Source organism: Taudactylus pleione, unplaced genomic scaffold (assembly GCF_031769625.1).
Source record: "Taudactylus pleione unplaced genomic scaffold, aTauple2 ptg000681l, whole genome shotgun sequence".
In the NCBI taxonomy this organism is placed as follows: Eukaryota; Metazoa; Chordata; class Amphibia; order Anura; family Myobatrachidae; genus Taudactylus; species Taudactylus pleione.
Genome location: NW_028285083.1, coordinates 560,866 through 588,804, shown reverse-complemented (window position 1 = coordinate 588,804; position 27,939 = coordinate 560,866). Strand labels below are relative to the sequence as shown.

The 27,939-nt window shown below is 45.3% G+C and overlaps 1 protein-coding gene across 1 annotated transcript in view; it reads left to right on the top strand.

The window, feature by feature from the left end:
- HYDIN (HYDIN axonemal central pair apparatus protein) overlaps window positions 1-27,939 on the top strand; it is a 329,731-nt gene that overhangs the window by 47,636 nt on the left and 254,156 nt on the right. The window contains 3 exon segments of the mRNA XM_088455949.1: window positions 16,723-16,922; window positions 17,552-17,676; window positions 18,992-19,193. Of these exon segments, the coding sequence (XP_088312075.1) occupies window positions 16,723-16,922; window positions 17,552-17,676; window positions 18,992-19,193 (527 nt within the window).

Sequence of the window (27,939 nt, the reverse complement as noted above, 5' to 3'; positions counted from 1 at the left end):
TATACTAGGGCAACATAGAGAAATAATCGGTAACATCGGACCCATACGCACAGTAAGGCAGGTCAAACCTCACTCAGGAACTGCTAACTTCCCCTTACACACATCCTTATACTAGGGCAACATAGAGAAATAATCGGTAACATCGGACCCATACGCACAGTAAGGCAGGTCAGACCTCACTCAGGAACTGCTAACTTCCCCTTACACACATCCGTTATACTAGGGCAACATAGAGAAATAATCGGTAACATCGGACCCATTCGCACAGTAAGGCAGGTCAGGCCTCACTGAGGAACTGCTAACTTCCCCTTACACACATCCTTATACTAGGGCAACATAGAGAAATAATCGGTAACATCGGACCCATACGCACAGTAAGGCAGGTCAGGCCTCACTCAGGAACTGCTATCTTCCCTTTACACACATCCTTATACTAGGGTAACATAGAGAAATAATCGGTAACATCGGACCCATACGCACAGTAAGGCAGGTCAGGCCTCACTCAGGAACTGCTAACTTCCCCTTACACACATCCTTATACTAGGGCAACATAGAGAAATAATCGGTAACATCGGACCCATACGCACAGTAAGGCAGGTCAGACCTCACTCAGGAACTGCTAACTTCCCCTTACACACATCCGTTATACTAGGGCAACATAGAGAAATAATCGGTAACATCGGACCCATTCGCACAGTAAGGCAGGTCAGGCCTCACTGAGGAACTGCTAACTTCCCCTTACACACATCCTTATACTAGGGCAACATAGAGAAATAATCGGTAACATCGGACCCATCCGCACAGTAAGGCAGGTCAGGCCTCACTCAGGAACTGCTATCTTCCCTTTACACACATCCTTATACTAGGGTAACATAGAGAAATAATCGGTAACATCGGACCCATACGCACAGTAAGGCAGGTCAGACCTCACTCAGGAACTGCTAACTTCCCCTTACACACATCCTTATACTAGGGCAACATAGAGAAATAACCGGTAACGTCGGACCCATACGCACAGTAAGGCAGGTCAGGCCTCACTCAGGAACTGCTCACTTCCCCTTACACACATCCTTATACTAGGGCAACATAGAGAAATAATCGGTAACATGGGACCCATACGCACAGTAAGGCAGGTCAGACCTCACTCAGGAACTGCTCACTTCCCCTTACATACCTCCGTAATACTAGGGCAACATAGAGAAATAATCGGTAACATGGGACCCATATGCACAGTAAGGCAGGTCAGACCTCACTCAGGAACTGCTAACTTCCCCTTACACACATCCTTATACTAGGGCAACATAGAGAAATAATCGGTAACATCGGACCCATACGCACAGTAAGGCAGGTCAGGCCTCACTCAGGAACTGCTAACTTCCCCTTACACACATCCTTATACTAGGGCAACATAGAGAAATAATCGGTAACATCGGACCCATACGCACAGTAAGGCATGTCAGGCCTCTCTCAGGAACTGCTAACTTCCCCTTACACACATCCTTATACTAGGGCAACATAGAGAAATAATCGGTAACATCGGACCCATACGCACAGTAAGGCAGGTCAGGCCTCTCTCAGGAACTGCTAACTTCCCCTTACACACATCCTTATACTAGGGCAACATAGAGAAATAATCGGTAACATCGGACCCATACGCACAGTAAGGCATGTCAGGCCTCTCTCAGGAACTGCTAACTTCCCCTTACACACATCCTTATACTAGGGCAACACAGAGAAATAATCGGTAACATCGGACCCATACGCACAGTAAGGCATGTCAGGCCTCACTCAGGAACTGCTAACTTCCCCTTACACACCTCCTTATACTAGGGCAACATAGAGAAATAACCGGTAACATCGGACCCATACGCACAGTAAGGCAGGTCAGACCACACTCAGGAACTGCTAACTTCCCCTTACACACATCCTTATACTAGGGCAACATAGAGAAAGAACCGGTAACATGGGACCCATACGCACAGTAAGGCAGGTCAGGCCTCACTTAGGAACTGCTAACTTCCCCTTACATACCTCCGTAATACTAGGGCAACATAGAGAAATAATCGGTAACATCGGACCCATACGCACAGTAAGGCAGGTCAGGCCTCACTCAGGAACTGCTAACTTCCCCTTACACACATCCTTATACTAGGGCAACATAGAGAAATAATCGGTAACATGGGACCCATACGCACAGTAAGGCAGGTCAGACCTCACTCAGGAACTGCTAACTTCCCCTGACACACATCCTTATACTACGATAATATAGAGAAAGAACCGGTAACATCGGACCCATACGCACAGTAAGGCAGGTCAGGCCTCACTCAGGAACTGCTAACTTCCCCTTACACACATCCTTATACTAGGGCAACATAGAGAAATAACCGGTAACATCGGACCCATCCGCACAGTAAGGCAGGTCAGGCCTCACTCAGGAACTGCTAACTTCCCCTTACATACCTCCGTAATACTAGGGCAACATAGAGAAATAATCGGTAACATGGGACCCATACGCACAGTAAGGCAGGTCAGACCTCACTCAGGAACTGCTAACTTCCCCTTACACACATCCGTAATACTAGGGCAACATAGAGAAATAACCGGTAACATCGGACCCATACGCACAGTAAGGCATGTCAGGCCTCACTCAGGAACTGCTAACTTCCCCTTACACACATCCTTATACTAGGGCAACATAGAGAAATAATCGGTAACATCGGACCCATACGCACAGTAAGGCAGGTCAGGCCTCACTCAGGAACTGCTAACTTCCCCTTACATACATCCTTATACTAGGGCAACATAGAGAAATAATCGGTAACATCGGACCCATACGCACAGTAAGGCAGGTCAGACCTCACTCAGGAACTGCTAACTTCCCCTGACACACATCCTTATACTAGGGCAACATAGAGAAATAATCGGTAACATCGGACCCATACGCACAGTAAGGCAGGTCAGGCCTCACTCAGGAACTGCTAACTTCCCCTTACACACATCCGTATACTAGGGCAACATAGAGAAATAATCGGTAACATCGGACCCATACGCACAGTAAGGCAGGTCAGGCCTCACTCAGGAACTGCTAACTTCCCCTTACACACATCCTTATACTAGGGCAACATAGAGAAATAACCGGTAACATCGGACCCATACGCACAGTAAGGCAGGTCAGGCCTCACTCAGGAACTGCTAACTTCCCCTTACACACATCCTTATACTAGGGCAACATAGAGAAATAACCGGTAACGTCGGACCCATACGCACAGTAAGGCATGTCAGACCTCACTCAGGAACTGCTAACTTCCCCTTACACACATCCTTATACTAGGGCAACATAGAGAAAGAACCGGTAACATGGGACCCATACGCACAGTAAGGCATGTCAGGCCTCACTCAGGAACTGCTAACTTCCCCTTACACACATCCTTATACTAGGGCAACATAGAGAAATAATCGGTAACATCGGACCCATACGCACAGTAAGGCAGGTCAGACCTCACTCAGGAACTGCTAACTTCCCCTTACACACATCCTTATACTAGGGCAACATAGAGAAATAATCGGTAACATCAGACCCATTCGCACAGTAAGGCAGGTCAGACCTCACTCAGGAACTGCTAACTTCCCCTTACACACATCCTTATACTAGGGCAACATAGAGAAAGAACCGGTAACATGGGACCCATACGCACAGTAAGGCAGGTCAGACCTCACTCAGGAACTGCTAACTTCCCCTTACACACATCCTTATACTAGGGCAATATAGAGAAAGAACCGGTAATATGGGACCCATACGCACAGTAAGGCAGGTCAGACCACACTCAGGAACTGCTAACTTCCCCTTACACACATCCTTATACTAGGGCAACATAGAGAAAGAACCGGTAACATCGGACCCATACGCACAGTAAGGCAGGTCAGACCTCACTCAGGAACTGCTCACTTCAGCGCACGCTGTGAGGCCTCAGGCTGTGTATATCCACGAAGTGGCTAATTTATGCACGCCCCTGCAACACACTGGCACGCCTGCGTTTGCCCGACCACCCGCCCCCCCCCCCCCCCGTCACCACCCACAAATAGCACTTCCTGTCATCACTCTGCTCTGGGTCGTCGTAGCCTCTGCAAACGCAGTTCCCATTGCAATTGCTAGTCGCGCACTGCGATGCTTGCGCAATGCGAATTAATCGGACGATTGCATGCGTATTAGCAACTGCTTTCCTTGCTGAATCAGGCTCTATATACTGTCGACCACACAATGCCGACTTGAAGGTAATGTCATTTATAGCATGTTAGCTGTGTCGACAGTGTAACTTTAAACATGATGGAATGCCAACACTGTTAAAATGCTAAAATCACATGACTACGCCATCGGCATTGTGCGGTCAGCATTACACTATCGATATGTTGCCATCCTCCCTTCCTGCTGGATGGACGACGAGAGTGCGGGGTTCTTCTTCCTGCCCAGTATACCAGGGGCTTCCTAATAGATGGGACAGTAGACAGGCTCTCTCGGCATCATCTCTTTATACAGGAACCCCACTGCCAAGCTTAGGGAGGCCATTGTACACTATTGCAGTAATCTCTCTAATGCCCATTTCCCTTTAAGCAACTTTGTTTTTAAAGTTTTTTTAACCAAACATCTTGTCGCCATAACAGAACCTGGGGAATCTAATCTCTATGGGGCTGTAATGTCTTAGAAAGTCTGAGATACTCCATTGCATCACCTCATATAACAAACAGGTTTTCCCGTGTGTGGTCGGCACACTCCCGAGGGTAGTATCTAATGGGATTGGCAGATAACACAAGTGCTCCTATTCCTCCTAACCCTTTATGTTACCACCATCACAGACTCCATAGACTGTGTCCTACTCTGATTACATCATGGACCATAGAGCTACATCCTGCAGTGGTGACATCACATCATGGACCATAGAGCTACATCCTGCAGTGGTGGCATCACATCATGGACCATAGAGCTATGTCCTGCAGTGGAGACATCACATCATGGACCACAGAGCTATGTCCTGCAGTGATGACATCACATCATGGACCATAGAGCTATGTCCTGCAGTGGTGACATCACATCGTGGACCATAGGCTATGTCCTGCAGTGGTGACATCACATCGTGGATCATAGAGCTATGTCCTGCAGTGGTGACATCACATCATGGACCATAGAGCTATGTCCTGCAGTGGTGACGTCACATCGTGGATCATAGAGCTATGTCCTGCAGTGGAGACATCGCATCATGGACCACAGAGCTATGTCCTGCAGTGGTGACATCACATCATGGACCACAGAGCTATGTCCTGCAGTGGTGACATCACATCATGGACCATAGACTGCGTCCTGCAGTGGTGACATCACATCATGGACCATAGACTGCGTCCTGCAGTGGTGACATCACATCATGGACCATAGAGCTATGTACTGCAGTTGTGACATCACATCATGGACCATAGACTGCATCCTGCAGTGGTGACATCACATCATGGACCATAGACTGCATCCTGCAGTGGTGACATCACATCATGGACCATAGAGCTATGTATTGCAGTGGTGACATCACATCATGGATCATAGAGCTATGTCCTGCAGTGGTGACATCACATCATGGACCATAGACTGCATCCTGCAGTGGTGACATCACATCATGGACCATAGAGCTATGTACTGCAGTTGTGACATCACATCATGGACCATAGTGTTACGTCCTGCGGTGGTGACATCACATCATGGACCATAGACTACGTCCTGCAGTGGTGGCATCACATCATGGATCATAGAGCTATGTACTGCAGTGGTGACATCACATCATGGACCATAGAGCTACATCCTGCAGTGGTGGCATCACATCATGGACCATAGAGCTATGTCCTGCAGTGGAGACATCACATCATGGACCACAGAGCTATGTCCTGCAGTGATGACATCACATCATGGACCATAGAGCTATGTCCTGCAGTGGTGACATCACATCATGGACCATAGAGCTATGTCCTGCAGTGGTGACATCACATCGTGGATCATAGAGCTATGTCCTGCAGTGGAGACATCACATCATGGACCACAGAGCTATGTCCTGCAGTGATGACATCACATCATGGACCATAGAGCTATGTCCTGCAGTGGTGACATCACATCATGGACCATAGAGCTATGTCCTGCAGTGGTGACGTCACATCGTGGATCATAGAGCTATGTCCTGCAGTGGAGACATCACATCATGGACCACAGAGCTATGTCCTGCAGTGGTGACATCACATCATGGACCACAGAGCTATGTCCTGCAGTGGTGACATCACATCATGGACCATAGACTGCGTCCTGCAGTGGTGACATCACATCATGGACCATAGAGCTATGTACTGCAGTTGTGACATCACATCATGGACCATAGACTGCATCCTGCAGTGGTGACATCACATCATGGACCATAGACTGCATCCTGCAGTGGTGACATCACATCATGGACCATAAAGCTATGTATTGCAGTGGTGGCATCACATCATGGATCATAGAGCTATGTACTGCAGTGGTGACATCACATCATGGACCATAGACTGCGTCCTGCAGTGGTGACATCACATCATGGACCATAGACTGCGTCCTGCAGTGGTGACATCACATCATGGACCATAGAGCTATGTACTGCAGTTGTGACATCACATCATGGACCATAGTGTTACGTCCTGCGGTGGTGACATCACATTATGGACCATAGAGCTACGTCCTGCAGTGGTGACATCACATCATGGACCATAGACTACGTCCTGCAGTGGTAACATCACATCATGGATCATAGAGCTACGCCCTGCAGTGGTGACATCACATCATGGATCATAGACTGCATCCTGCAGTGGTGACATCACATCATGGACCATAGAGCTATGTACTGCAGTTGTGACATCACATCATGGACCATAGTGTTACGTCCTGCGGTGGTGACATCACATCATGGACCATAGACTACGTCCTGCAGTGGTGGCATCACATCATGGATCATAGAGCTATGTACTGCAGTGGTGACATCACATCATGGACCATAGAGCTATGTACTGCAGTGGTGACATCACATCATGGACCATAGAGCTATGTACTGCAGTGGTCACATCACATCATGGACCATATTACAGAGCTTACAGGTTGCAGGCTATAGTGATGAGTCATCATACCAATGGTTGTGAGACCATAATACAGAGCTTACAGGCGGCAGGCTATAGTGATGAATCATCATACCAATGGTTGTGAGACCATAATACAGAGCTTACAGGCGCAGGCTATAGTGATCAGTCATCATACCAATGGTTGTGAGACCATATTACAGGTGGCAGGCTATAGTGATGAGTCATCGTACCAATTGTTGTGAGACTATATTACAGAGCTTACAGGCGGCAGGCTATAGAGAGGAATTATCAAACCAATGGTTGTGAGATCATATTACAGGCGGCAGGCTATAGTGATGAGTCATCATACCAATGGTTGTGAGACCATATTACAGGCGGCAGGCTATAGTGATGAGTCATCATACCAATGGTTGTGAGACCATATTACAGGCGGCAGGCTATAGAGTGGAATCATCATACCAATGGTTGTGAGACCATATTACAGGTGGCAGGCTATAGTGATGAGTCATACCAATGGTTGTGAGACCATATTACAGGTGGCAGGTTATAGTGATGAGTCATCATACCAATGGTTGTGAGACCATATTACAGGCGGCAGGCTATAGTGATGAGTCATCATACCAATGGTTGTGAGACCATATTACAGGTGGCAGGCTATAGAGAGGAATTATCAAACCAATGGTTGTGAGACCATATTACAGGTGGCAGGCTATAGTGATGAGTCATCATACCAATGGTTGTGAGACCATATTACAGGTGGCAGGCTATAGAGTGGAATCATCATACCAATGGTTGTGAGACCATATTACAGGCGGCAGGCTATAGTGATGAATCATCATACCAATGGTTGTGAGACCATATTACAGGTGGCAGGCTATAGAGTGGAATCATCATACCAATGGTTGTGAGACCATATTACAGGTGGCAGGCTATAGTGATGAGTCATCATACCAATAGTTGTGAGACCATATTACAGGTGGCAGGCTATAGAGTGGAATCATCATACCAGTGGTTGTGAGACCATATTACAGGCGGCAGGCTATAGAGTGGAATCATCATACCAATGGTTGTGAGACCATATTACAGGCGGCAGGCTATAGTGATGAGTCATCATACCAATGGTTGTGAGACCATATTACAGGCGGCAGGCTATAGAGTGGAATCATCATACCAATGGTTGTGAGACCATATTACAGGCGGCAGGCTATAGTGATGAATCATCATACCAATGGTTGTGAGACCATATTACAGGCGGCAGGCTATAGTGATGAGTCATCATACCAATGGTTGTGAGACCATATTACAGGTGGCAGGCTATAGAGTGGAATCATCATACCAGTGGTTGTGAGACCATATTACAGGCGGCAGGCTATAGAGTGGAATCATCATACCAATGGTTGTGAGACCATATTCCAGGCGGCAGGCTATAGTGATGAATCATCATACCAATGGTTGTGAGACCATATTACAGGCGGCAGGCTATAGAGTGGAATCATCATACCAATGGTTGTGAGACCATATTACAGGCGGCAGGCTATAGTGATGAATCATCATACCAATGGTTTTGAGACCATATTACAGGCGGCAGGCTATAGTGATGAGTCATCATACCAATGGTTGTGAGACCATATTACAGGTGGCAGGCTATAGAGTGGAATCATCATACCAGTAGTTGTGAGACCATATTACAGGCGGCAGGCTATAGAGTGGAATCATCATACCAATGGTTGTGAGACCATATTACAGGCGGCAGGCTATAGTGATGAATCATCATACCAATGGTTGTGAGACCATATTACAGGCGGCAGGCTATAGTGATGAGTCATCATACCAATGGTTGTGAGACCATATTACAGGTGGCAGGCTATAGAGTGGAATCATCATACCAGTGGTTGTGAGACCATATTACAGGTGGCAGGCTATAGAGTGGAATCATCATACCAATGGTTGTGAGACCATATTCCAGGCGGCAGGCTATAGTGATGAATCATCATACCAATGGTTGTGAGACCATATTACAGGCGGCAGGCTATAGAGTGGAATCATCATACCAATGGTTGTGAGACCATATTACAGGCGGCAGGCTATAGTGATGAATCATCATACCAATGGTTTTGAGACCATATTACAGGCGGCAGGCTATAGTGATGAGTCATCATACCAATGGTTGTGAGACCATATTACAGGTGGCAGGCTATAGAGTGGAATCATCATACCAGTGGTTGTGAGACCATATTACAGGCGGCAGGCTATAGAGTGGAATCATCATGCCAATGGTTGTGAGACCATATTACAGGCGGCAGGCTATAGTGATGAATCATCATACCAATGGTTGTGAGACCATATTACAGGCGCAGGCTATAGTGATGAGTCATCATACCAATGGTTGTGAGACCATATTACAGGCGCAGGCTATAGTGATGAGTCATCATACCAATGGTTGTGAGACCATATTACAGGCGGCAGGCTATAGAGTGGAATCATCATACCAATGGTTGTGAGACCATATTGCAGAGTGTACTCTGTATATGGAGGAGAGAGGGTGCTCCGGAATCTGGTTCAGATAGGAATATTATGGGGCCTGGGTTTAGGAAATCTCATCAGCATTGGATAGAGGGAAATGGAACTTGTAGCGGGTAAAATGTTTGGGTTAAGTGTCGTCTTGCGTCTAGAGATGTGAATTAAGGAGAGGTCCCTTCCTTCCCCTGCCAGCTGGACCTCTGCTGCCGGTCAGAATCCCTTCAGCGTAGTGTAATGAGGGACAGCACCCTCTGAGCTGTGTTCTGCCCTCTACTTGTGGCGCAGTCTGTGCAGAAGCTGCCAAGTATGGCTCTGGGTGCATGGCTGTCACAGACCACGACCTCAGGAATAGCAGCTGCTGCAGTGTCTTGTTCCATGGCTGAGATTACTATGCATTATTGATTAAAGGGAAACTCAGATTGACTTTCAGTAGGTAATCTGCTGTGGTGGAAGGAACTGGTGCTTGTACAATAAACCCATGAAGTAATGTGTGAGCAGGCGTCTTTGTGCGCCCATCCTTCCACAGCAATAAGTTTGTGCTTTACAGCCTATGACCTGTACTAGACTTGGGCCTCACTAGCTAAGCAGAGATAATGTGCACAGACCGTGTGTCTGTCACCCCGCGCACACAGGTGCTCGCCCTCATTTGTTTGCACTGCCCCAATATCACTCCATCTGCTTTTGTAAGATTAGGAGTCCTGCAATTGTATATTATTCCTTCTTTTATCTAGTATATGTCTCACATTAATCCTGAGAGTGGGGGGGACATGTTTCAGGGCACTGCTGTAATCCTTCCAGGCACATTTCAACATTCAAGTGTGTGTGTGTATGTGTGTATGTATATGTGTATGTATATGTGTATATATATATATATGTCAGGTGCATAAATATTGGGACATTGACAGAATTTTCATATTTTGGCCTCTATTCACCACCACAATGGCTTTGAAATGAAACAAACAAGATGTGCTTTACCTGCAGACTTTCAGATTTAATTTGAGGGTAATTACATCCAAATCAGGTGAACGGTGTAGGAATTACAACGGTTTCTATATGTGCCTCCCACTTTTTAAGGGGCCAAAAGTAATGGGACAAACTAAACAATCCGAAATCTAACTTTCACTTTTTAATACTTTGTTGCAAATCCTTTGCAGGCAATTACAGTCTGAAGTCTGGAACGCATAGACATCACCAGACGCTGGGTTTCATCCCTGGTGATGCTCTGCCAGGCCTCTACTGCAATTGTCTTCAGTTCCTGCTTGTTCTTGGGGCATTTTCCCTTCAGTTTTGTCTTCATCAAATGAAATGCATGCTCAATCGGATTCAGGTCAGGGGATTGACTTGGCCATTGCATAACATTCCACTTTTTAGCCTTAAAAAACTTTTTGGTTGCTTTTGCAGTATGCTTCGGGTCATTGTTCATCTGCACTATGAAGCACCGTCCAATGAGTTCTGAAGCACTTGACTGAATATGAGCATATAATATCGCCCGAAACACTTCAGAATTCATTCTGCTGCTTTTGTCAGCAGTCACATCAACAATAAATACAAGGGAACCAGTTCCATTGGCAGCCATACATGCCCACGCCATGACACTACCACCACTATGCTTCACTGATGAGGTGGTATGTTTTGGATCATGAGCAGTTCCTTTCCTTCTCCATACTCTTCTCTTCCCATCACTCTGGTACAAGTTGATCTTTGTCTCATCTGTCCATAGGATGTTGTTCCAGAACTGTAATGGCTTTTTTAGATGTTGTTTGGCAAACTATAATCTGGTCTTCCTGTTTTTGGTTGCTCACCAATGGTTTACATCTTGTGGTGAACCCTCTATATTCACTCTTGTGAAGTCTTCTCTTGATTGTTGACTTTGACACATATACACCTACCTCCTGGAGAGTGTTCTTGATTTGGCCAACTGTTGTGAAGGGGTTTTTCTTCACCAGTCTTCTGTCATCCATCACAGTTGTTTTCCGTGGTCTTCCGAGTCTTTTGGTGTTGCTGAGCTCTCTGGTGCGTTCTTTCTTTTTAAGAATGTTCCAAACAGTTGATTTGGCCACACCTAATGTTTTTGCTATCTCTCTGATGGGTTTGTTTTGATTTTTCAGCCTAATGATGGCTTGCTTCACTGATAGTGACAGCTCTTTGGATCTCTTATTGAGAGTCGACAGCAACTGATTCCAAATGCAAATGTCACACCTAGAATCAACTCCAGACCTTTTACCTGCTTAATTGATAATGAAATAACGAGGGAATAGCCCACACCTGTCCATGAAATAGCTTTTGAGTTGATAGTCTCATTACTTTTGGCCCCTTAAAAAGTGGGAGACACATATAGAAACTGTTGTAATTCCTACACCGTTCACCTGATTTGGATGTAATTACCCTCAAATTAAATCTGAAAGTCTGCAGGTAAAGCACATTGTGGTGGTGACTAGAGGCCAAAATATGAAAATTCTGTCAATGTCCCAATATTTATGCACCTGACTGTATGTATGTATGTATGTATATATATATATATATATATATATATACAAAATTGGAATTAACCCTTAAGCGACAGGTATACTCAGTGAAATGAATATTTTTGGGGATAAAGTGACAAACAGCAAATATAAAGTGTCTAGTGCAATCACTGGAAATTCATAACATCGATTATCGTCGATTATTTATATACATATTTATTTATATATTTATTGATAACGCACAGGCACTTTTTTGATTTTATATATTTATTGGTTGGTTCACCAGATTATTGATTGCATGTTATGAATTTCCAGTGATTGCACTAGACACTTTATATTTGCTGTTTGTCACTTTTTCCCCAAAAATATCCATTTCACTGAGTATACCTGTCGCTTAAGGGTTAATTCCAATTTTGTCTATTTGTTTCCGAACACTTGCACTAGTATTGTTTTATTTACCCTGAGCTGACGCCCACAATATATATGGGCTGAGGAGCCACTGAATGGTTAAATCTTAATTTTAAATTTATTTAATATATCTCATAAATTGGCGCTGTACCCATCCATTTTTTCTATATATATATATATATATATATATATATATATATATATAATATATAAAATATTTCTATCAACAAGACAAGAAGGGGCTGATAGTGTAGTATTTTCAAAACCTGTTTGGTAATTTTGATGAAGCAAGACCCAATACTTCTTTAAAGCCTCCAATATCAGAATGCAGCCAAGCACCAAAAACAAGATCAGAAAAAACTCATAGGGTAGTATGTATCGACTTTATAAAAAAACTAAGGATTATAAACACGTACATGAAAACCACTTGACACAATGCATGTAAACAAATATGAATCACCCAACCCGGGATCTGGGTAGTCCAACCAAAATGGTACCGAATTCTGGGAACTCCAGACAGCCATGGTATTTCTTCAATGGATGCAAGCTTTGGAATTACAGTGTAGAATTACAGTATAGTATTATAGTACAGAACTACAGTATAGCACAGGTTGAGTCTCCCATATCCAAAATGTTTGGGACCAGGGGTATTTTGGATATCGGAATATTCTGTATTTTGGAATACTTGCATACCATAATGAAATATATTGGGAAAGGGACCCAAATCTAAACACAGAAAGTAGTTATGTATTATATACACATCATACACACAGCCTGCAGATAATTTTATATAATATTTTTTATAATTTTGTGGCTCAAAGTTTGTGTACATACATGAAATTCATTTATGTTTCATATACACCTTCTACGCACTGCCTAAAGGTTATATTTACACTATATTTTTAATAATTTTTGCCTTAATCAAAGTTTGCGTACGTTGAATCATCAAAAAGCAAAGGTTTCACTATCTCAGTCATGCTAAAAATATTCCGTATTTCGGAATATTTGGATATGGGAGACTCAACCTGTATTATAGTATAAAATTACAGTATAGTATTATAGTACAGAATTACAGTATAGTATTATAGTATAGAAGTATACTATAGTACAGAATTACAGTATAGTATTATAGTATACAATTACAGTATAGTATAGAATTATAGTATATAGAATAGTACAGAATTACAGTATAGTATTATAGTATAGTACATAATCACAGTATAATATTATAGTATAGAATTATAGTATAGAATTATGGTATATAGAATAGTACAGAATTACAGTATAGTATTATAGTATTGTACAGAATTACAGTATAGTATAGAATTATAGTATATAGAATAGTACAGAATTATAGTATATAGAAAAGTACAGAATTACAGTATAATAGTATAGTACAGAATTACAGTATAGAATTATAGTATAGTACAGAATTACAGTATAGTATAGAATTATAGTATAGTACAGAATTACAGTATAGTATTATAGTATAGAAGTATACTATAGTACAGAATTACTGTATAGTATTATAGTATACAATTACAGTATAGTATAGAATTATAGTATATAGAATAGTATAGAATTACAGTATAGTATTATAGTATAGTACATAATCACAGTATAATATTATAGTATAGAATTACAGTATAGTATAGAATTATGGTATATAGAATAGTACAGAATTACAGTATAGAATAGTACAGAATTACAGTATAGTATTATAGTATTGTACAGAATTATAGTATAGAATTATAGTATATAGAATAGTACAGAATTACAGTATAGTATTATAGTATAGTATTATAGTATAGATGTATACTATAGTACAGAATTACAGTATAATATAGTATAGAATTACAGTATATGAAATAGTACAGAATTACAGTATAGTATAGAATTATAGTATATAGAAAAGTACAGAATTACAGTATAATATTATAGTATAGAATAGTACAGAATTACAGTATAGTATTATAGTATAGAATTATAATATAGTACAGAATTACAGTATGGAATTATAGTATAGTACAGAATTACAGTATAGTATTATAGTACAGAATTACAGTATAGAATTATAGTATAGTACAGAATTACAGTATAGTATTACAGTATAGTATAGAATTACAATATAGTACAGAATTACAGTATAGTATTATAGTATAGTATTATATTACAGAATTACAGTATAGTATAGAATTATAGTATATAGTATAGTACAGAATTACAGTATAGTATTATAGTAGAGAATGACAGTATAGTACAGAATTACAGTATAGTATTATAGTATAGTACAGAATTACAGTATAGTATTATAGTACAGAATTATAGTATATAGAATTATAGTATAGTATTTATAGTATAGTACAGAATTACAGTATAGTATAGAATTATTTTATATAGTATAGTACAGAATTACAGTATAGTACAGAATTACAGTATAGTATTATAGCATAAAATTATAGTATAGTACAGAATTACAGTATAGTATAGAATTATAGTATATTACAGTACAGTATCATAGTATAGTACAGAATTACAGTATAGTATTATAGTATAGAATTATAGTATATAGAATAGTACAGAATTACAGTATAGTATAGAATTACAATATAGTACAGAATTACCGTATAGTATTATAGTATAATACAGAATTATAGTATATAGTATAGTACAGAATTACAGTATAGTATAGAATTAGTATAGAACAGAATTATAGTATAGTACAAAATTACAGTATAGTGTTATAGTATAGAATTATAGTATAGAACAGAATTACAGTATAGCATTATAGTATAGTACAGAATTACAGTATAGTATTATAGTATAGTACAGATTTACAGTATAGTATTATAGCATAAAATTATAGTATAGTACAGAATTACAGTATAGTATTATAGTATAGTACAGATTTACAGTATAGTATTATAGCATAAAATTATAGTATAGTACAGAATTACAGTATAGAATTATAGTATAGTACAGATTTACAGTATAGTATAGAATTACAATATAGTACAGAATTACAGTATAGTATTATAGTATAGAATTATAGTATAGTACAGAATTACAATATAGTATTATAGTATAGTACAGATTTACAGTATAGTATAGAATTATAGTATAGTATTATAGTATAATACAGAATTATAGTATATAGTATAGTACAGAATTACAGTATAGTATAGAACAGAATTATAGTATAGTACAGAATTACAGTATAGTTATAGTATAGAATTATAGTATAGTACAGAATTACAGTATAGTATTATAGTATAGTACAGAATTATAGTATAGAATTATAGTATAGTACAGAATTACAGTATAGTGTTATAGTATAGAATTATAGTATAGTACAGAATTACAGTATAGTATTATAGTATAGTACAGAATTATAGTATAGAATTATAGTATAGTACAGAATTACAGTATAGTGTTATAGTATAGAATTATAGTATAGTACAGAATTACAGTATAGTATTATAGTATAGTACAGAATTATAGTATAGAATTATAGTATAGTACAGAATTACAGTATAGTGTTATAGTATAGAATTATAGTATAGTACAGAATTACAGTATAGTATTATAGTATAGTATAGAATTATAGTATAGTACAGAATTACAGTATAGTATTATAGTATAGTATAGAATTATGGTATAGTACAGAATTACAGTATAGTATAGTACAGAATTACAGTATAGTATAGTACAGAATTATAGTATAGAATTATGGTATAGTACAGAATTACAGTATAGCATTACAGCAGTAGCAGAAGTGGGGTTAGGGCATCTGCTGTATAAATGTTCACTACAGCCACAACGTATTATATCATGAGAGCAGTAGAGACGTGACTGTAGGATAAATGTACAAAGCAGCATCAATGTTCCCCTTACAGAGCGACGATTAGAACCTGGGACCTGCCCGTCACTGTGAGTCCTCTACAAACTGTCCAGGTACAGCACATTAAGCCCCAAATGTACCAGAAAACTAACTTTATTTTCTATTGCACTTGTGCTCAGGGGAGGTTTGATGTCCTATGTTTTGTTGATTTGTTGATAAATTGTTTGAGATTAATATAAATCAGATTTTTTCTTTACGACTGTGACTGATTACTATTTATTACAAGCTCCTGTTCCTCACTGAGAGAGTATGTTTGTCAGGATGAGAACCTCTCAGCATGGTGTGTTCTTCCTCCAGGATTATTTCCATGAATTAATTTGCGTTACGGAGCGGGAGAAGTTTGTGGTCCCCATCCGAGCGATTGGCGCGCGCGCTTTGCTGGACTTCCCAGATCAGATAAGTTTCCAGGTCTCTCCTGTCAAGTACAACTCCCAGAAAACTCTCCTGGTGCGGAACATTGGGAACCGTGAGGCTCGCTTCCATCTCCTGACGCAGAGGTACGGAAATCTCATCTGGTCTCAGAGCAGCGTCCGCAGAGAACGGGCTCATATTAGCGCCAGGGACATATTAAGTTGAGACTGCGGCCTGATTCAGAAGTGGCGGTCACCCGTCGCCAGGTTATCCATGGTGCTACAAATGCCATCTCTGGTGTACAGCTATGCGCATGTATGTGCCAGGACTGAGACGCCCACTCTGAGCATCTGTAGACGCTGTAATACCGCCTGGTGCATCATTAGAGTCCACCATCAGTCCCATCATCTGCCAGCGCAGCGCCCAATGCAGATTCTCCGTCTGAGTGTGGCCTCCAATGTGAGTAATTACGCCTCTGAGTAATCACTCCAGCGACACGCCCACAAGACGGACCATCTCCTAGCGTCTGTTCAGTCACCGCCCAAGACCTCTCTGGTACCGTTCATCTCACTCGCAACAGCGCCTTTGTGTGTAAACGCCGTATAACGCATGCGCCATAGGAGTATTTATGGATTTTTGCGCACACCTAGTAACAAGAAATCGCTGAACTCTGTGAACATTGGCGCTGTGTGTGCGTCTCTGAATCAGGCCCAAAGTGTAGTAATTACCACATGGACTCCGGAAAAAGCATGCTAACGATGGCGTTGTGTTCCAGGCCGTTCGGCGTGGCGCCGGTGTCCGGAACGCTGGATGTCGGGGACAGTATGCAGGTTACACTGGAGTTCCAGCCTATGGAGGTGGGAGATCATAAGCAGGATCTGGTCGTCCATTATGATACAGGTGAGTGATCCTCATGCCAGGAAACAGCTTCTGAGCTCCGCGGTCAGGGATGTGATAACGTATCTAATGTTACCTTCACCTCACACCTCTTATAGTCATGTATCAATACAACAGCTGCTCCACCTTTATATAGAGTCCATGTAACGTTATGCACAGACCTCTACTGGCACATGTACACCTAGTGTAGGAGACTAAGGCCATGTAATGTCACACACTGACCAGTACTGGCACATGTACACCTAGTGTAGGAGACTAAGGCCATGTAACGTCACACACTGACCAGTACTGGCACATGTACACCTAGTGTAGGAGACTAAGGCCATGTAACGTCACACACTGACCAGTACTGACACATGTACACCTAGTGTAGGAGACTAAGGCCATGTAATGTCACACACTGACCAGTACTTGCACATGTACACCTAGTGTAGGAGACTAAGGCCATGTAATGTCACACACTGACCAGTACTGGCACATGTACACCTAGTGTAGGAGACTAAGGCCATGTAATGTCACACACTGACCAGTACTGGCACATGTACACCTAGTGTAGGAGACTAAGGCCATGTAACGTCACACACTGACCAGTACTGGCACATGTACACCTAGTGTAGGAGACTAAGGCCATGTAACGTCACACACTGACCAGTACTGGCACATGTACACCTAGTGTAGGAGACTAAGGCCATGTAACGTCACACACTGACCAGTACTGGCACATGTACACCTAGTGTAGGAGACTAAGGCCATGTAACGTCACACACTGACCAGTACTGACACATGTACACCTAGTGTAGGAGACTAAGGCCATGTAATGTCACACACTGACCAGTACTTGCACATGTACACCTAGTGTAGGAGACTAAGGCCATGTAATGTCACACACTGACCAGTACTGGCACATGTACACCTAGTGTAGGAGACTAAGGCCATGTAATGTCACACACTGACCAGTACTGGCACATGTACACCTAGTGTAGGAGACTAAGGCCATGTAACGTCACACACTGACCAGTACTGGCACATGTACACCTAGTGTAGGAGACTAAGGCCATGTAACGTCACACACTGACCAGTACTGGCACATGTACACCTAGTGTAGGAGACTAAGGCCATGTAACGTCACACACTGACCAGTACTGGCACATGTACACCTAGTGTAGGAGACTAAGGCCATGTAATGTCACACACTGACCAGTACTGGCACATGTACACCTAGTGTAGGAGACTAAGGCCATGTAAAGTCACACATAGTATCTAGTCTGTTTCTAGCCTCACCAACATCCAATTGTAATATCTTTGTTGTCTTTCTCAGCGGAGGACATTCATGTCAGTCTGTATGGAGCCGCCACTGACATTAATGTGCGATTAGACAAGAATTCACTGACCATAGAAAAGACTTTCCTGTCATTAGCCAATCAGAGGCAGGTCACCTTATGCAACCGCAGTGACATCATTGTGCATTTCCAGTGGAAAGAATTTGCTACTCTGCAGGAGGAGGAACATCAGAAACTGAGGTACGTCCATCCCATATGAAAAGTACCCCAACTGTTTAACTGTGCTGATATTGCTTTGTGTCTCTGGTACCCTACACTCCAGCACTGCTGACACTGCTACCTGTCTCCTCTACCCTACACTCCTGCAGTACTGACACTGCTACCTGTCTCCTCTACCCTACACTCCTGCACTGCTGACACTGCTACCTGTCTCCTCTACCCTACACTCCTGCAGTACTGACACTGCTACCTGTCTCCTCTACCCTACACTCCTGTACTGCTGACACTGCTACCTGTCTCCTCTACCCTACACTCCTGCACTGCTGACACTGCTACCTGTCTCCTCTACCCTACACTCCTGCAGTACTGACACTGCTACCTGTCTCCTCTACCCTACACTCCTGCACTGCTGACACTGCTACCTGTCTCCTCTACCCTACACTGCTGCACTGCTGACACTGCTACCTGTCTCCTCTACCCTACACTCCTGCACTACTGACACTGCTACCTGTCTCCTATACTCTACACTCCTGCACTGCTGACACTGCTACCTGTCTCCTCTACCCTACACTCCTGCAGTACTGACACTGCTACCTGTCTCCTCTACCCTACACTCCTGCACTGCTGACACTGCTACCTGTCTCCTCTACCCTACACTCCTGCAGTACTGACACTGCTACCTGTCTCCTCTACCCTACACTCCTGCACTGCTGACACTGCTACCTGTCTCCTCTACCCTACACTCCTGCAGTACTGACACTACTACCTGTCTCCTCTACCCTACACTCCTGCACTGCTCACACTACTACCTGTCTCCTCTACCCTACACTCCTGCACTGCTGAATCTGCTTCCTGTCTTTTCTACCCTACACTCCTGCAATGCTGACACTGCTACCTGTCTCCTCTACCCTACACTCCTGCACTACTGACACTACTACCTGTCTATTGTACTCTACACTCCTGCACTGCTGACACTACTACCTGTCTCCTCTACCCTACACTCCTGCACTACTAACACTACTACCTGTCTATTGTACCCTACACTCCTGCACTGCTGACACTGTCTCCTCTACCCTACACCCCTGACACTGCTACCTGTCTCCTCTACTCTACACTCCAGCACTGCTGACACTGTTACCTGTCTCCTCTACCCGACACTCCTGCACTGCTGATACTACTACCTGTCTCCTCTACCCTACACTCCTGACACTGCTGACACTACTACCTGTCACCTCTACCCTACACTCCTGCACTACTAACTGTCTATTGTACCCTACACTCCTGCACTGCTGACACTGCTACCTGTCTCCTCTACCCTACACTCCTGCACTACTACCTGTCTCCTCTACCCTACACTCCCGCACTACTGACACTACTACCTGTCTCCTCTACCCTACACTCCTGAAACTGCTACCTGTCTCCTCTACCCAACACTCCTGCACTGCTGACACTGCTACCTGTCTCCTCTACCCTACACTCCTGCACTGCTGACACTGCTACCTGTCTCCTCTACCCTACACTCCTGCACTGCTGACACTACTACCTGTCTCCTCTACCCTACACTCCTGCACTGCTGACACTACTACCTGTCTCCTCTACCCTACACTCCTGCACTACTGACACTACTACCTGTCTATTGTACCCTACACTCCTGCACTGCTGACACTACTACCTGTCTCCTCTACCCTACACTCCTGACACTACTACCTGTCTCCTCTACCCTACACTCCTGCACTACTGACACTACTACCTGTCTCCTCTACCCTACACTCCTGACACTGCTACCTGTCTCCTCTACCCTACACTCCTGCACTCCTGACACTACTACCTGTCTATTGTACCCTACACTCCTGCACTACTGACACTACTACCTGTCTCCTCTACCCTACACTCCTGACACTGCTACCTGTATCCTCTACCCTACACTCCTGCACTCCTGACACGACTACCTGTCTCCTCTACCCTACACTCCTGCACTGCTGACACTGCTACCTGTATCCTCTACCCTACACTCCTGCACTCCTGACACGACTACCTGTCTCCTCTACCCTACACTCCTGCACTGCTGACACTGCTACCTGTCTCCTCTACCCTACACTCCTGCACTGCTGACACTGCTACCTGTCTCCTCTACCCTACACTCCTGCACTGCTGACACTACTACCTGTCTCCTCTACCCTACACTCCTACACTGCTGACACTGCTACCTGTCTCCTCTACCCTACACACCTGCACTACTGACACTGCTACCTGTCTCCTCTACCCTACACTCCTGCACTACTGACACTACTACCTGTCTATTGTACCCTACACTCCTGCACTACTGACACTACTACCTGTCTCCTCTACCCTACACTCCTGCACTACTGACACTGCTACCTGTCTCCTCTACCCTACACTCCTGTATCTCCTCTACCCTACACTCCCACACTGCTGACACTACTACCTGTCTACTCTACCCTACACTCCTGCACTGCTGACACTGCTACTTGTCTCCTCTACCCTACACTCCTGCACTACTGACACTACTACCTGTCTATTGTACCCTACACTCCTGCACTAATGACACTACTACCTGTCTCCTCTACCCTACACTCCTGACACTGCTACCTGTCTCCTCTACCCTACACTCCTGCACTGCTGACACTGCTACCTGTCTCCTCTACCCTACACTCCTGCTCTGCTGGCACTACTACCTGTCTCCTCTACCCTACACTCCTGCACTGCTGACACTGCTACCTGTCTCCTCTACCCTACACTCCTGCAATGCTGACACTGCTACCTGTCTCCTCTACCCTACACTCCTGCACTGCTGACACTGCTACCTGTCTCCTCTACCCTACACTCCTGCACTGCTGACACTACTACCTGTCTCCTCTACCCTACACTCCTGACACTGCTGACACTACTACCTGTCACCTCTACCCTACACTCCTGCACTACTACCTGTCTCCTCTACCCTACACTCCCGCACTACTGACACTACTACCTGTCTCCTCTACCCTACACTCCTGCACTACAGACACTGCTACCTGTCTCCTCTACCCTACTCTCCGGCACTACTGACACTGCTACCTGTCTCCTCTACCCTACACTCCTGCACTACTGACACTACTACCTGTCTATTGTACCCTACACTCCTGCACTGCTGACACTACTACCCGTCTCCTCTACCCTACACTCCTGCACTACTGACACTACTACCTGTCTATTGTACCCTACACTCCTGCACTACTGACACTACTACCTGTCTCCTCTACCCTACACTCCTGACACTGCTACCTGTCTCCTCTACCCTACACTCCTGCACTCCTGACACTACTACCTGTCTCCTCTACCCTACACTCCTGCACTGCTGACACTACTACCTGTCTCCTCTACCCTACACTCCTGCACTACTGACACTACTACCTGTCTATTGTACCCTACACTCCTGCACTGCTGACACTACTACCTGTCTCCTCTACCCTACACTCCTGCACTACTGACACTACTACCTGTCTCCTATACCCTACACTCCTGACACTGCTACCTGTCTCCTCTACCCTACACTCCTGCACTCCTGACACTACTACCTGTCTCCTCTACCCTACACTCCTGCACTGCTGACACTACTACCTGTCTCCTCTACCCTACACTCCTGCACTACTGACACTACTACCTGTCTATTGTACCCTACACTCCTGCACTGCTGACACTACTACCTGTCTCCTCTACCCTACACTCCTGCACTGCTGACACTGCTACCCGTCTCCTCTACCCTACACTCCTGCACTGCTGACACTACTACCTGTCTGTTGTACCCTACACTCCGGCACTCCTGACACTACTACCTGTCTATTGTACCCTACACTCCTGCACTACTGACACTACTACCTGTCTCCTCTACCCTACACTCCTGACACTGCTACCTGTATCCTCTACCCTACACTCCTGCACTCCTGACACGACTACCTGTCTCCTCTACCCTACACTCCTGCACTGCTGACACTGCTACCTGTCTCCTCTACCCTACACTCCTGCACTACTGACACTACTACCTGTCTATTGTACCCTACACTCCTGCACTGCTGACACTACTACCTGTCTCTTCTACCCTACACTCCTGCACTGCTGACACTACTACCTGTCACCTCTACCCTACACTCCTGCACTACTGACACTGCTACCTGTCTCCTCTACCCTACACTCCTGCGCTACTGACACTGCTACCTGTCTCCTCTACCCTACACTCCTGCACTACTGACACTGCTACCTGTCTCCTCTACCCTACACTCCTGACACTGCTGACACTACTACCTGTCTCCTCTACCCTACACTCCTGCAGTACTGACACTGCTACCTGTCTATTGTACCCTACACTCCTGCACTACTGACACTACTACCTGTCTATTGTACCCTACACTCCTGCACTGCTGACACTACTACCTGTCTCTTCTACCCTACACTCCTGCACTGCTGACACTACTACCTGTCTCCTCTACCCTACACTCCTGTACTGCTGACACTGCTACCTGTCTCCTCTACCCTACACTCCTGTATCTCCTCTACCCTACACTCCTGCACTGCTGACTCTGCTACCTGTCTCCTCTACCCTATACTCCTGCACTACTGACACTACTACCTGTCTCCTCTACCCTACACTCCTGACACTGCTGACACTGCTACCTGTCTCCTCTACCCTACACTCCTGTATCTCCTCTACCCTACACTCCTGCACTACTGACACTACTACCTGTCTCCTCTTCCCTACACTCCTGTATCTCCTCTACCCTACTCTCCTGCACTGCTGACACTGCTACCTGTCTCCGCTACCCTACACTCCTGCACTACTGACACTACTACCTGTCTCCTCTACCCTACACTCCTGTACTACTGACACTGCTACCTGTCTCCTCTACCCTACACTCCTGCACTGCTGACACTGCTACCTGTCTCCTCTACCCTACACTCCTGCAGTACTGACACTGCTACCTGTCTCCTCTACCCTACACTGCTGCACTGCTGACACTGCTACCTGTCTCCTCTACCCTACACTGCTGCACTGCTGACACTGCTACCTGTCTCCTCTACCCTACACTCCTGCACTACTGACACTACTACCTGTCTCCTCTACCCTACACTCCTGCACTACTGACACTGCTACCTGTCTCCTCTACCCTACACTCCTGCACTGCTGACACTGCTACCTGTCTCCTCTACCCTACACTCCTGCACTGCTGACACTGCTACCTGTCTCCACTACCCTACACTCCTGCACTGCTGACACTACTACCTGTCTCCTCTACCCTACACTCCTACACTGCTGACACTGCTACCTGTCTCCTCTACCCTACACTCCTGCACTACTGACACTGCTACCTGTCTCCTCTACCCTACACTCCTGCACTACTGACACTACTACCTGTCTATTGTTCCCTACACTCCTGCACTACTGACACTACTACCTGTCTCCTCTACCCTACACTCCTGCACTACTGACACTACTACCTGTCTCCTCTACCCTACACTCCTGCACTACTGACACTACTACCTGTCTCCTCTACCCTACACTCCTGCACTACTGACACTGCTACCTGTCTCCTCTACCCTACACTCCTGCACTGCTGACACTACTACCTGTCACCTCTACCCTACACTCCTGCACTACTGACACTGCTACCTGTCTCCTCTACCCTACACTCCTGCGCGACTGACACTGCTACCTGTCTCCTCTACCCTACACTCCTGCACTACTGACACTGCTACCTGTCTACTCTACCCTACACTCCTGACACTGCTGACACTACTACCTGTCTCCTCTACCCTACACTCCTGCAGTACTGACACTGCTACCTGTCTATTGTACCCTACACTAATGCACTACTGACACTACTACCTGTCTATTGTACCCTACACTCCTGCACTGCTGACACTACTACCTGTCTCCTCTACCCTACACTCCTGCAGTACTGACACTGCTACCTGTCTCCTCTACCCTACACTCCTGCAGTACTGACACTGCTACCTGTCTATTGTACCCTACACTCCTGCACTACTGACACTACTACCTGTCTAATGTACCCTACACTCCTGCACTGCTGACACTACTACCTGTCTCCTCTACCCTACACTCCTGCAGTACTGACACTGCTTCCTGTCTCCTCTACCCTACACTCCTGCACTGCTGACACTGCTTCCTGTCTCCTCTACCCTACACTCCTGCACTGCTGACACTGCTACCTGTCTCCTCTACCCTACTCTCCTGCACTACTGACACTACTACCTGTCTCCTCTACCCTACACTCCTGCACTGCTGACACTGCTACCTGTCTCCTCTACCCTTCACTCCTGCACTACTGACACTGCTACCTGTCTCCTCTACCCTACACTCCTGCACTACTGACACTGCTACCTGTCTCCTCTACCCTACACTCCTGCACTGCTGACACTGCTACCTGTCTCCTCTACCCTACACTCCTATACTACTGACACTGCTACCTGTCTCCTCTACCCTACACTCCTGCACTACTGACACTGCTACCTGTCTACTCTACCCTACACTCCTGCCCTGCTGACACTGCTACCTGTCTTCTCTACCCTACACTCCTGTATCTCCTCTACCCTACTCTCCTGCACTGCTGACACTGCTACCTGTCTCCTCTACCCTACACTCCTGCACTGCTGACACTGCTACCTGTCTCCTCTACCCTACACTCCTGCACTGCTGACACTGCTACCTGTCTCCTCTACCCTACACTCCTGCACTGCTGACACTGCTACCTGTCTCCTCTACCCTACACTCCTGCACTACTGTCTCCTCTACCCTACACTCCTGCACTGCTGACACTGCTACCTGTATCCTCTACCCTACACTCCTGCACTGCTGACACTGCTACCTGTCTCCTCTACCCTACACTCCTGCACTACTGACACTGCTACCTGTCTCCTCTACCCTACACTCCTGCACTACTGACACTGCTACCTGTCTCCTCTACCCTACACTCCTGCACTACTGACACTGCTACCTGTCTCCTCTACCCTACACTCCTGCACTACTGACACTGCTACCTGTCTCCTCTACCCTACACTCCTGCACTGCTGACACTGCTACCTGTCTCCTCTACCCTACACTCCTGCACTACTGACACTACTACCTGTCTCCTCTACCCTACACTCCTGCACTACTGACACTGCTACCTGTCTCCTCTACCCTACACTCCTGACACTGCTACCTATCTCCTCTACCCTACACTCCTGCACTGCTGACACTGCTACCTGTCTCCTCTACCCTACACTCCTGCACTGCTGACACTACTACCTGTCACCTCTACCCTACACTCCTGCACTACTGACACTGCTACCTGTCTCCTCTACCCTACACTCCTGACACTACTACCTGTCTCCTCTACCCTACACTCCTGCACTACTGACACTACTACCTGTCTCCTCTACCCTACACTCCTGCACTACTGACACTACTACCTGTCTCCTCTACCCTACACTCCTGCACTACTAACACTACTACCTGTCTCCTCTCCCCTACACTCCTGCACTACTGACACTACTACCTGTCTATTGTACCCTACACTCCTGCACTGCTGACCCTGCTACCTGTCTCCTCTACCCTACACTCCTGCACTGCTGACACTACTACCTGTCTCCTCTACCCTACACTCCGGCACTACTGACACTACTACCTGTCTCCTCTACCCTACACTCCTGCACTACTGACACTGCTACCTGTCTCCTCTACCCTACACTCCTGCACTACTGACACTCATACCTGTCTCCTCTACCCTACACTCCTGACACTGCTGACACTGCTACCTGTCTCCTCTACCCTACACTCCTGCACTGCTGACACTGCTACCTGTGTCCTCTACCCTACACTCCTGCACTGCTGAAACTACTACCTGTCACCTCTACCCTACACTCCTGCACTACTGACACTGCTACCTGTCTCCTCTACCCTACACTCCTGACACTACTGACACTGCTACCTGTCTCCTCTACCCTACACTCCTGCACTACTGACACTGCTACCTGTCTCCTCTACCCTACACTCCTGACACTGCTACCTGTCACCTCTACCCTACACTCCTGCACTACTGACACTGTCTCCTCTACCCTACACTCCTGACACTACTGACACTGCTACCTGTCTCCTCTACCCTACACTACTGACACTGCTGACACTACTACCTGTCTCCTCTACCCTACACTCCTGCACTTCTGACACTGCTACCTGTCTCCTCTACCCTACACTCCTGACACTACTGACACTGCTACCTGTCTCCTCTACCCTACACTCCTGACACTACTGACACTGCTACCTGTCTCCTCTACCCTACACTTCTGACACTACTGACACTGCTACCTGTCACCTCTACCCTACACTCCTGCACTACTGACACTGCTACCTGTCTCCTCTACCCTACACTCCTGACACTACTGATACTGCTACCTGTCTCCTCTACCCTACACTCCTGACACTACTGACACTGCTACCTGTCTCCTCTACCCTACACTACTGACACTGCTGACACTACTACCTGTCTCCTCTACCCTACACTCCTGCACTTCTGACACTGCTACCTGTCTCCTCTACCCTACACTCCTGACACTACTGACACTGCTACCTGTCTCCTCTACCCTACACTCCTGACACTACTGACACTGCTACCTGTCTCCTCTACCCTACACTCCTGCACTACTGACACTGCTACCTGTCTCCTCTACCCTACACTCCTGCACTACTGACACTGCTACCTGTCTCCTCTACCCT